The following is a 13,288-nucleotide window of genomic DNA, read 5'->3' on the forward strand; positions in this document are numbered from 1 at the left end:
GCAATCATTTTGACGTGCATTTAAAAGAAGATGTGGTATGATTGCCAATGAGACAACTCTCCACAAGGACGACACAGAAATTAACAGCTATAGGTCACTGTGCAGCCTTAAACAATGAGCAAAGCCCATACCGCATAGTCAGCTACAAAATGAAATAACAAATGTTAAAACAATTCAAACGAGAACTAAAGGCTTAATTTATTTACAAAATAAATGAACAAAACCCAAATATGTAACACACCAACAAGTGAAAACCACTGAATTACAGGCTCCTGAATTTGGACAAGCACATACACACAGAACAGGGTTAAACATGTTAACGAGATCCCAACCCTCCCCTAACCTGAGACAGTGGTGTAACAGTGCAACATACTTCAGAACAAACTATAAAAATCAGTTGAAAAAGGTTCAGCTTATCAGATGGATTCAAATAAAAATACATCTACCAAAAACACAGTATAGAAGTGGCCATACTTGTTTATTCCAACAACATAAGGAAAATAAGTACAAATGTACAGATAAATAATTATCAAAGGTACCAGAATTATAATTTAGATCTTCAATAGAGTACTTGCAATAACTGACAGCCAATTAAAAGCCACCGACAACCTATTCAACTAAGAGTGCACACGCTGAAATAGTCCTTAATATAAAGCTTTATTACAACTGTCACATAATCCAGAAAACTAAAAAATGACCAATGAACCATAAAAATGAGGTCAAGGTCAGATGAAAATGCCAGGCAGACATATACAGTTAAGATTTCTTCCATACAACAAAAGTATTGCTAATATAATAGTTTAAAGAAAAACAGACTAAAACACAAAAACTTAACACTGATCAATGAGCCGTGAAAATGAGGTCAAGGTCAAATTGTATCTGAGCGACTGACAAAGATCATAAACTATTCCCATAAACCAAATATAGTTGACTTGTTGCATATAGTATTGGATAAAAAGACCAAAATCTAACTTTGACCACTGACCCATGAAAATGAGGCTAAGGTCAGAGGGCACATACCAGCTAGACTTGTATACCTTGCAATCATTACATACACCAAATATAGTAGACCTTTTGCATATATACAGTATATGAAAAACAAACAAAAACACAAAAACTAAACTATAACCACTGAACCATGAAAATGAGGTCAAGGTCAGATGACATCTGCCAGTTAGACATATACACATTAAAGGCCTTCCATACACCAAATATATACTAGATCTACTGCTTATAGTATTCAAGATATTGACCACCAAAACTTAGCCTTGTTCACTGATCCATGAAATGAGGTCGAGGTCAAGTGAAAACTGTCTGTCGTGGACGAGGACCTTGCAGTAAACACACATAACAAAAATAGTTATCCTATTACTTATAATAAGAGAGAATTTAACATTACAAAAACTCATCGTTTTTCAAGTTATCACTGAACCATGAAAATGAGGTCAAGGACATTGGACATGTGGTTGACAGAAATTTCGTAACATGAGGCATATATATATATACTAAGTAAGACAAGCATATATTATTGCTCTCTTATCCCTAAAGATCGTGCGACAGAATCTATGGTGTTCACCAGTTGAGTTTCACAGGAGCGATGTTGTCTGAAACCGTGTTGGTAGTCCACTAAAATGATGGGTTTTTTTTCAAGTGGTACATTATGATCATGGCGGAAGATGATATGTTCCATTGTTTTACAGCATATAGAGGTTAGATAAACGGGTCTGTAGTGGACTGCTTGTATGCGACCACCTTACTTGTAGATAGCTGTGATGTTAGCTAGCTTCCAGTCTCACGGGTGGTACTGACCCAGATGCCAAAGTCTGGTTAAATATGTTTGTCAGGAATGATGATATAATTTGGTCCACTGCCTTTTTTAGGATCCGAGTTGGAATCATGGTGGACCTATGGCTTTTGATGTGTCCAGCTTTCTAAGTAGCACTTTTTTTACGCCATTTGCTGTTACTCTTGGTTTGTCTATGTCTTCGATGTTGCCAACATGAGGGTGTTTCCAAGAGATGGCATTACATTACATTTTGAAGTTCAGCTGCTATACTTAATGAACAGTCGAAATATTCGTTTGTGAATACAATATCATACTGTTCATTAAGTATAGCAGCTGTCCCCTTACTGTCTATTAGTTCTCAGTGTTACCGAGTTGTTCTTCAAGGTTGATATGTTGACTGTCTTTTTTCCTGGACTTTATGTATTGCCAGAATTTCTTTCCCATGGCTTTTTCTGTTCTTCATCACCATTGTCATCGACTAATATGCCCCTGGTGTATCGATCGTTGACCCCCGTCATGGTCTACTTAAAAATACCTCTAGCTGTTGAACAGTTCTGTATTATTTTTTTCCAGTTTTCTGATGTATCGTATCTTTAAGCTGTATTGTATCTGCCTTGACGTTTTCTGATTAGTCGCTTGATGGTTTGGTTAATCAAAGGTACATCTCGTTTTCCACTAATTGTATTTGAGGAACATGTTTGTGTACACTGTTGACAATTGTGTCTTCGAAAAAGTTATTCCAGTTATTTTTTACGGAGTTAGTGAGATCATCTTTGTTTTTCAAATGATCTGTAAAGTCTTGTTCAATATCATGTTGATGACTATTCATGTCGGCTTTTTGTAACTAATAAATTTAGACATTTCTTGATTGTTTGCTGTATGCTTTTGCTTTGATGTTGAGTTGGAACCTATCCATCTCTGTTTTTATTGGTCACTTTTAGCGGTTACCGCATAGCTAATTCCAATCTATCCTGTACGGGTTACTGTAGTATAAAGGGAACACATCGAGATCACTACTAGCAATTTGTGAATAAAGAAGTGTTTCACATCCCAGGATTATATCTGTAGTTTGTTTGATGCCCCACCGCCCCACCTACGATTGTAGAGGGGCATTATGTTTTCTGGTCTGTACGTCCGTCTGTCTGTCTGTCTGTCTGTCTGTCTGTCCGTGGGTCCGTACGTCCGTTCGTCCCGCTTCAGGTTGAATTTTTTTTCGTCAAGGTAGTTTTTGATGAAGTTGAAGTCCAATCAACTTGAAACTTAGTAAACATGTTACTTATGATTTGATCTTTCTATTTTTTTACCCCAATTCCACGGTCCACTGAACATCTAAAATGATAGTGCGCGTGAGGCATCCGTGTACTGGGGACACATTCTTGTTCTATCAGGTTTTGAAGATCTCTATCATGATATGTTTAATTGGAATTAAAAAAAAAAATATCTTGTCTCATGAATAATCCGCTGGTGAGAATTATTCCTTCCGTATTCTCTAGTCTAACCTGTTTTTGCACCAAATCACAACCGCACAAACACATCAAACGAATAGTATTGACTTGTTGAACACAGTTTTCGAAACTAATAATATCCATGCAGTTATATTTCCCCTTAAATTATATCTCATGCATATACTTAGAATTTGATATTATGTTTTATTTTTATGTTTAAATTAACTATAAAACATGTCAAAAACTGCTTGTGAATGTTCCAATAGTTCAGTTCAGTTCAGTTTCTTGTATATTCCTCCATTAATTGTGGAGCACTACCCAAAGGGTATAGTTTTAGCAACTATGTACACCTTAAAACATAAGGAAACAAATAATTATATACAGATGACTGAATTTGGTTATAATAATCACTAAATGATAAATATCATAATTAATTCAATGGATTGTCATCATAAAGTTTTAAAAGATATATAATAATTCATATGTGCTGGGTTGTAAGAAAATTTTAAGAGACAACTGCATATATTTACAAATAAGAATTAAAATGGTCTCAAATTAAAATTACTTATAATTATTATTTAAGAGTGCTATAAATACATCAGGAACTATAATGAAAATTATATTTTATAAGACTTATGTAAAATGGTAGGGGTTTGGAAAAATTTGAGCTACATGTAATATATATACATAAATTTTCTTCACAGTTTATTTTACTATATGGGGATCTTGTCATTATTCTTTAAATTATAACTGATATCTTACAATTTTAAAAATAGAGGATTTATTTCAAAATACATGTACTTATAAGTCATAAAATAGTAAGATGATATACTATTAGTAATGAACTGTTTTATTTAAGGTTCTTTATTTTTGGCAATCAATCAATCTTTCGATCATCTTTCATAGTCTAATTGGACCATCGATTTTTTATATGGGTTAGCATGCTTTGCATTTGTATTTTAAATGAATTCATAGTATTATTACAGATTTCCTATTTAACATGTTAAAAAAAATACTAGTATCAGTTTTAATATTTATGCTTTTTAGAGACTTTTTATTAAAGTAATGAATATCAATTTTAATATTTATGCTTAGAAGACCTACTTGCATATGATAGAGATTTCTTATTTATTATAAATTAATAAGTGTAACTTTATGATTCTATATTTTTTTCTGCCTATAAATAACGTGACATGTCCGGAAAATAGTCACTTGAGTTTCGAGAGTGGACCGAAAATTAGAATAATATAAACTGGTCTCGAATAGTTGCATTCTCATTTCCTCTACTCGCTCTTCCATTACTGATGTAAACAAAAACCAATAAAATCAGAAGATTCAACTCGTACTATGTCGTCTTTAAGGAAGGTAAATGTTTATTCACACTGTTAACGTTCAGTGTTCCAACCATATTATGATATTTCCCTATTAAAATGCAATGATCGTCTAAAAAAAAAGGGGGTGGGTATTCTAACCCCACCCCCTGAACCCACAGGCACTTGTCTCAGAAAAAAAATTTCCTATATACCTTATTATAACACAAGGTACTTAACTTCCATTTTAGAAAAATGTTAGGTGGTGACGAAGTTCCGTTATATGCCGCTTTATAGGCTGTCAACCTCACTAAAGCTTGTTATATCGTAAATCTAAATTGATTTATCTATACAATGGTGTATCACATGCCTACATTTGTTGTCGGAATCATCCGTAGCAATCCTACCAAAGTATGTCAATCGTAACAATTTTGCTAACCTCTGAAGAATTGGCAATAAACGGCCGCAGTAAATGATATATTATGATAATTGTTGTAAAAAAAACCTGTTAGTTTTCGTATGAATTGAACTTATCATACAGTTAGTAAAAATGTATGATATACCGTGAAAAAATCTAACAAGTGTTGTTTGTGGTATGTCTAAGTTACAAATTTTCCCATGACGTCAATTATGTCTTGCAGACTCTCTCTTGACTTTACGTATTAATCATTAAGACTTTCCCATAGAATTGACCAATCGGAAACCGAGATATACAAGGAGCATGACGCGTTTATTGCCAATTCTTAAGCGGTTTGCAAAATTATAACGATTGACATACTATGGTAGGATTGCTACGGATGATTCCGACAATACATATAGGCATGTTATACACCATTGTAAAGATAAATCAATTTAGATTAACGAAAAAACAGGCTTTAGTGGGATTAACAGCATATAAAGCGGCATATAACGGAACTTCGTCACCACCCAACATTTTTCTAAAATGCAAGTTAGGGAGCTACCATTTGATTTTTATGGGGGGGGGGCTAGGATGAAAAATGTTGTCCTGCCTTTTTTTTTAGTTGTAATCTCTGTCCTGCCTTTTTATTTTTCAGTCTATTCGGTCCTGCCTTTTTTTTTTGTTAGCTTATCCTGACTTTTTTACAACAATTGTCATCCTGCCTTTTTTTTTGCCAAGTAACTCATCCTGCCTTTTTTTTTTACTCAAAATCCTGTCCTGCCTTTTTTTTTCAAATTTCATCCTAGCCCCCCCATAAAAATCAAATGGTAGCTCCTTTAAGTACCTTGTGTTATAATAAGGTATAAATAGGAATTTTTTTTCTGAGACAAGTGCCTGTGCCTGAACCCATCCACCTCTGGACATATAAGCACAGGTGTTTGAAATCCTTACTGGCTTACAATAACTTATAGGCGAGTGACATTCAGACCTAAAAAATATTTTTAATGCACCTATCTAACACACGGCTTAATTATATATCTTTGGAAAGTGAAAAATGTGTAGAATGCATTTGACCCGGTCGTAAAAGTGAAATATGGTGCATATTTTTTAAAATCCGGGTCAAAGGTCAGACGCGAAAATTATCGAAGTTCACATCATTTTAGATTTATGAATTAATTTGAATCAGCGGGGTTACGAAATATATTTTATTTTAATTTATTCAACATAATAATGTTGTTTGTCCGATTAAAAATTACATACGCTGTATGCAAGAGCGGTAATTGACGTCATTTTGACGTTTCTACTCTGATATGAGAATACGATTCTTTAGGCAAGATATGAATAAACACGAATGAATTTGACATTAAAAATACTATTTTATGTTGCAATGTTGGTTCTAGCGTGCACAATAATGATGTTTGTTCAAAGATACAAGTATAAAAGTGAGATAATTATCTAAAGCCTACCAACCACGTCAAGGTCGGAGACCGTCTGGCAGGTTATTTTTTTAATTTCGTTTTATATTTTTCTATTTGTAAAATAATTTCAGGGTACACCAAAGTTTTGTTTTAATCTTAAGTGTTCATGTCCAACTCTTGGAACACAATGTAAAAAAAAATAATCACAAAATGCGACATTTCATCTCGCGAAATATTAACATTAAAACTCATTTTTTAGAATTTAAATCAAGTCTGAAGAACTTCCTCTTCTTCGTCATCATCAGGGCTCTGTTGGCTTGTCAATATATTACAACAGAGATCGCTTCCCTGGCAAGGACATAGTTCTGTACAACAAAGGTTTTGTTCAACACAAACACATTCTCTACTGCAAATTTTTTTTCCTTTGCAAGAACAAATTAAATCCTGAAGAAAGTCTGATGACACAAGTCCAGTGAACAGAACTGGGGTTGGACCATTGCAACTTTTTTTCCAACCGTATTCATAGGGTGAACCTATTGGCGGCTTTGCCTGATGTGATGTCATCCATATCTTTGTTTGAATGCTGGCTCTTAGAACATGTTGTTTTAAATGAAGCTTCGCTTGGTGGAAGGCAAACAAGAGAGCAGTCTTTGCTAGTTGCAAGTCTAACACGTAACTTGTTCAAATCATGGTGACTTGACTTATATTTGCCTTTTGGATCATACAACTTAGATACAAGTTTTCTTGCAACACAGATGGAGGTATCAATATCTGAGTTACCTAGCTGAGATAGACCCGCCAGTTCTGCAGATGACGACTTTAAAATCTTAAACACAGACTTTTTCCCAATGCCAAAGAGACTTGATGTGGTGTCACAACCAGTAAGAGCATGAGCTGCTGGTAGTATTTCACGGGTAATGTTTGTAAGGGAACTACACAGCTCATGCACTGGGATGTATCACCTACCATCCTTACCACTAGTGACAGCAACCATGTATAGCCATAGCTGATCCATGTTAAGCATCCGAGGGAAGTAATGCACAGCGAGAACTAAAACATCAGTGTCAGAACATTTAACAATCGTTCTCCCTCTTACATTACACATCTTAAAGTGTTCGTCAGCATGAAGGGCATGTAAAACTAGTCTTGTGTCGGCTTCCTCTTGTGTGCTAAATAAGCTGGTACAGTCAGTTATTTGATCGTTAGTTATTTTTTTTACGATTTCTGGATTTGGGAAAGTGCCTGCCAGAAATAACGTTTGTCCGACAGGCAGTGTGTTACTTGCACAATAAGATTTTGAAATAAATTCCCCGATGAAGCAGACCAAAGCTTGTTTATTTCTTTTGTTTGCCAGAAATTTTTTCCAGTCGGGGATACTGCTTCCTTCATTTACATGATAGACCCTGTGTCCACCAGCTGCTTGAGACCGACGTTCCCTTTCAGCCGATTTGATAGAGTCTGGTATGTCATATCTATCAAACACATCTACAATTGTTGATGCCGACTGAAAGAGAGTTGACAGCTGCTTCAAATAGAAATTAAGCAAATCACCAAAACTAGAAAACCTTTTCACATCTAACGATTGAATAATAGCCATGCCATCCCTAATCACAACCGTGAGTGATGGGTCAAATGCTGGAAGATTAAAAGATGGACATATTTCGCATTCAAGCTCATGTGCAAGATCAGATTTAACACATTTTTGCATCGTTCCATCGTCATGAAAAAGAGAAGTGGGTATGGGTCCAATAGGGAAAGAGAGCAATTTTTCAACAGTAACATCATCTCTGCATTTCGTCAGTGCTAGGGCACGACAAAATATGAGCTCTGGGTTGATGTTACCTTGAACTGTCTCACCTGATCTGCATTTTAACTTTGTTTTTTTGTTCATATCTGAAAACGTCTTTATATTAGAGCGTTGAATGGGCCCATAGAAGCTTCTAGACATACCTTCAGACAAGGCAGAATCAATGAACTTTTTGGACATGTCAGTCAAAAGTGATTCTTGGACTTCCTTTGAAGCTTTAAGACCAGTTGAAATATTGACTAACTCAGGAGGATGCTGTTGAATGTCAAATAGATTCACCATTGTCTCGTGTAAGTGACTTATTAAGTCTATGACTTGCTGTTCGTCCCGCTTCATAGATGCAGGTCTGCTTTCGTCATGCATGTTATCATCAGCAGTAACCAAACCTGATCTTATTTTCATTGAAGCACTGAAGTGGCCTACTATGTGTCTTGTTACATTCCATCTTACATGTCTTATCAGTGCAGATTTTTTTCTGGTCAGACCAACAATACCACCGTTCCCTTTACTGTCTTTAATAATGCTTTTTTCGGTGGCCATATCACTCCAGACTCTATTGAAAGAACCAGCTTTTTGACGAATAGCAAAAAATCCGTCATTAAAGCGTGCTTCAACTTCAGCGGGGAGATTGGTCATATCAAGAAGGTATACAGGAGTCCATCTTGAATAATTATTCCTGTTGGTCACAAAAAATAATGGGAGCATAGCACGGATGGAACTCAAATGAAGTGGCCATATACCATTTCTTTCTGCTCGAATGTTTTGTAGCATAATACTCACAGAATTCAGGAACATGTCCCAAAACCTCACTGTAGGGGACACAGCACAGCTCCATTCCTGAAATTCTTTCATTGGAGGCACTAGATGCATGTCAACTAAAGAGGTAAGGGTGGCTATATCTTGAATCCATGAGGCCATATCACCAGCAAATATATCATAGCACCGGAAAAGGGCGTCCCAAATAGTTTCTGGTAAGTTGATTAAACGATTTGTGGTCCTACACCAATCAAAAAAAGAGGATACCCATAGCGACATCATTGCCTCATATGTAAGAGTTAAAGCTCTGACTGCTCTGTTAAATTGTTTTCCAGAAAGCATCTGTTCAACGGTACACCCAGCATATACTCCCGAATCGACTAGTAGATCTGACAGACCCCATCACCCCAGAGTTTTCCAATAGAAGCAATAAAGCATGCTACGGTGTGAAACCCTCCTAAACGAATGATATGACTCTGGAATTCAAGAGGCCTGGACCATTTGATCTGCTGTGCAATAGCATACAACTGCTGGTCAAAGGTCTGAACAGAATACTGCTGGCCGGCTTTGATACACACATCAACACACCTTTTCATTGTAGTATATACAGTAGCCATATTGCTTGGTTTTGAGTCGACGAAATACCTTGAGGAACATATGTGCCATTCTCAATCTTTTCGATCTCATGATCGGCTAAGCTAGTAAGAAATCGTCTTAGCTCGTTATAAGAAGCACAAAATCCATGACTATGCAAAGTTTCGATCAGACTTTTAGAACCATATACATGATGCATTTGTAATGCTAAGCCAAGATTGAAAGGCGTGAATGAATTTCTACTGATTGAAACTATTGTTTCTGCTAAGGCCAAACATTTTCTCAATTTGTCCGTTGGTAGGGCATTGTCTTTATTTACAGTTTCATAGGAATCTCCATCTATTAGCCAGCATATGAATGTTTTTAAAATAATCGGCATAATTTTCTGAGACTGCCTTACGGAAGTATCTGCAGGTGACGGATATGCATCACTTTGGATTACAACATCGCCAATATGCTTACGCAATATACCAGCAGCTTTGTGTAATATCAAATCTTCGTCACAATCAGGAGTTGAAACAGTACATAAATCATGATTTCTGAGAGGTTTCATATCAGCTTTAAGACGGTTAGCTGTACTGATGGCTTCAGACAGAGAAATTGAGCTACTGTAAACAATATTGGACATGCCTTGTCCTTGTCGACACTGTATGACAATAGTATTTCCAAAGTGTTTTTCAAATTTTTGTTGAAGCCTATATGTTGTGTAACTTTCCCGTAAATTTTGGGGAAGAAAGGGAGTAAATAGTTCTAGTAAACCGTTCATGTAGAATACCTTCTTATACACAAGCAAATCTTCCTGGATTGTTGAAACAAATTCAGCAAAGGCACTTTCATGATCTGACTTTAAAGGTTCTTCAATTTCAAATTTAACCGGATTTCTCAACAAATATTTTGTGATGCAAGCTGAGTGGTATAAAGCATTTAGAGCAAACATCTCTGATCTTATTTTCAAAACCATTTCACTGTCGGATATATTTTTTGCAGTACGCATAATGCATTGGATTCTTTCGGCCGATGATATCTTGCGTAATTTCTTATCTTGCCTAAACGATTTGTATTTACAAAATATGCAAACCATCCAATCTATCTCAGGCAATCTAGATCGTGTCAATATTGTAGACTGAGTATCATCTTTGCACAAGGGTATTTTTGTAAAGGAAGATGTAGATTGCCCTGTTAATTTATTGTCTGCAAATGTGGTCAAGTTTTGTTTACTTGTAAAAGCTTTATAACAACTTTTATGATATTTTATTCTATCAAGTGGTGCTTCCTCAACCGTTTTGTATTCATCAACAAGTCTCCTATAAACAGTGTCCTTCCGTTTATTTACGGCAGAAAGAAAAGTTGTTTTTCCCTTTGCAGCTGGAAAACATAGCCGCTCTGTCGTAAATACTTGACAAACGATACATCGTTGCCAGTCAATGGACAGTCTGCCTTTTTTAGCAGCAGGAGGGGTTAGTTTAACAGGACTACACGTCAAGTTTGACATTGTCCGGAAAAATACTAGAGTTGTTCCCGTTAATTATTTTTCTATTACTGTGTCACAATAACTTTCAAACTGATACTTATCAAATACCTCTATAAAACACTATCTTTTTTAATGTAATAAATTCATTAAGTATACATCCTTTATTCAATCAATTTAAGAAATTTATATTTCAATTGGTCTTGTTAGTTTTGTCAAATTGACATGCTCCTTCTTCACGAATAAATGATTATAATATACAGGTAAAGAAATGAAAACGGACAAAATGATTATTCCGTAATTGCGGTGGAATATTGATGAGTGCGTAAAAATGCAAAAAATACAGAAAAATACAGTTAAAACAATATGTATCTAATTGATTAGGCACTTGGAATAATTATTAGATATGATTCAACTTTAAAATAAGATCAAATAAGAAAAAACGACTGAAAGAAATAGAAAAGAAGTTGTCGGTTTTTGAAATAATGACAAAATTGTTATAAAAATGATTTTTTTTATGCAAAAAAACACAATATTATTTTTTTAAAACTATTTGATAATACTTAAATATGCAATGCGCTAAAAATCAATGCATTTCCTTTATAAAAAAGAGAAGCTTAAAGCAATTAATTTACGTTGAAATACAGGTGGTAAATTCTAATTTTGAAAAGATTTCTCGACTTTAATTCAATTTTTACAAAAATTGCACCGTACGATTTTTTTACGACCGGGCAAAAAATGAAGTTCAGATATTCATCTATCACTTGTTAAAAAATACATCCGTGTGTTAGGTGGGTGCATTAAAGTCGTTAACTAGACGTCTTTTCTGAAAATGTCACTCGCCTATTATTATAAGGGGGCAAATATATACCAAAGTCGACTATCACGGTAGAGCTTCTCTCGAAGAGATACGATAACCATACAATATGACGGTAGAGTAGTTTATTTGGTTTGTTTTAGTTTGTACTTTTTTATTTGTTTTGTATTTGAATTATGTTTTAATGTTAAGGTTCATCATAAGGAATTTAAAAATATGGCCGTGTTTACCCCTCAAAATTTACTATGAGTACAGAGAAACTGGTACATCTAGGAAATTGTTACAGCTAATACATTAATGCTAGCAAGACAAATCTTTGTTTGGCTTGCTTGCTTTGCTTGTATCAATGTTTGCTCAAGCATGACAATTAAGATAGGCGGGGCTTCAGCTTGTATACATCATACTTAAATTTTATTGGACGTTATGTTTGAAGTTAAGGACACTAAATTTTAAAACATCACAGTCAAGATGACAAATATAAAGCGCAATAGTAGAAATGGAAGCCAAAAAATTGTATTTGTTTTTTCTCGAAGATATGCATTTTCATCATCCAACTGAAAAGACTGTCCTCAAGTACTTTTAGTAAAATAAAATAGCTATTCGAACACACCTACTCTGATTTAGTGATTCATTACATAGGTATTTCATTTGACCCATATATGTCATCTTTTAGTACTGTGATTTTTTTATGTTATAAAGTCAACCTGTAGCTATGATATATAAAAATGATAGAATCTGAAGCGAGATGATGTATAAAATGTTCTTTCTTTGTACGTTTTCAACACAAAATATTAATCTCAAACACACCCTAACATAAAAAGGAGCACTTGACTTTCTAATAAAAGGGATAACTTAAGTAGGGACTTAATGTATCCCTTTTATCTATTATGTCTATTGTTATTGAATATTGCGCACTTTGGATTAATTTTGCTTGTAAACCTTCAAACTGATTATTCTTTGTTTATAGAGAAGGCGATAAGTGCTTTCTGTTATGTTTACTTTAGTAAGAAATTTTTTAAAAGTGAATAGAAACAAAGAAAATAACAATTTTCTTCTCAAATACGAAGTGTTTTATTGTAAAAAAAAAAAACCCAACCATTTGCATAAGTTTTCAATTTATCTATTACATAGTTAAGCAGAACAGTTAGATATCAAGTCGACGACATGGTTATCTATCAAGTTGGATGAAGAAAATACCTCCAATTTTTTTTTAAATTAATACGGACGGAGAACATATCAATCTATAAGTTTACTTATTTCTGTGCCTGTCCTTCCATTACGTGACTCAAGAAAAAAAAAAGAAAAAAATTGGTAACAATTGTATCAAAAAGAGAAAATCGAGCGAACCCTCTTATGTTAGGGTGTGTTTGAGATGAATGATTTGTCTAAAAAAAACGTACAAAGGAAGAACATTTGATACATCATCTCGCTTCAGATTCTATCATTTTTATATAGCAAAGCTACAGGTTGACTTTATAACATAAAAA

The 13,288-nt window shown here is 34.6% G+C and overlaps 1 protein-coding gene across 3 annotated transcripts in view; it reads left to right on the plus strand.

Moving 5' to 3' along the window:
* The first annotated feature begins 4,462 nt into the window (after positions 1-4,462).
* LOC143068730 (spermatogenesis-defective protein 39 homolog) overlaps positions 4,463-13,288 on the plus strand; it is a 39,623-nt gene continuing 30,797 nt past the window's right edge. For all 3 annotated transcript variants that reach the window (XM_076242996.1, XM_076242997.1, XM_076242998.1), the window contains exon 1: positions 4,463-4,596. In XM_076242996.1, coding sequence (XP_076099111.1) covers positions 4,579-4,596 — 18 coding nt within the window. In that variant the 5' untranslated portion in view covers positions 4,463-4,578. The remainder of the gene's footprint in view (positions 4,597-13,288) is intronic.

This window comes from Mytilus galloprovincialis, chromosome 3 (genome assembly GCF_965363235.1).
Source record: "Mytilus galloprovincialis chromosome 3, xbMytGall1.hap1.1, whole genome shotgun sequence".
Classification (NCBI taxonomy): Eukaryota; Metazoa; Mollusca; class Bivalvia; order Mytilida; family Mytilidae; genus Mytilus; species Mytilus galloprovincialis.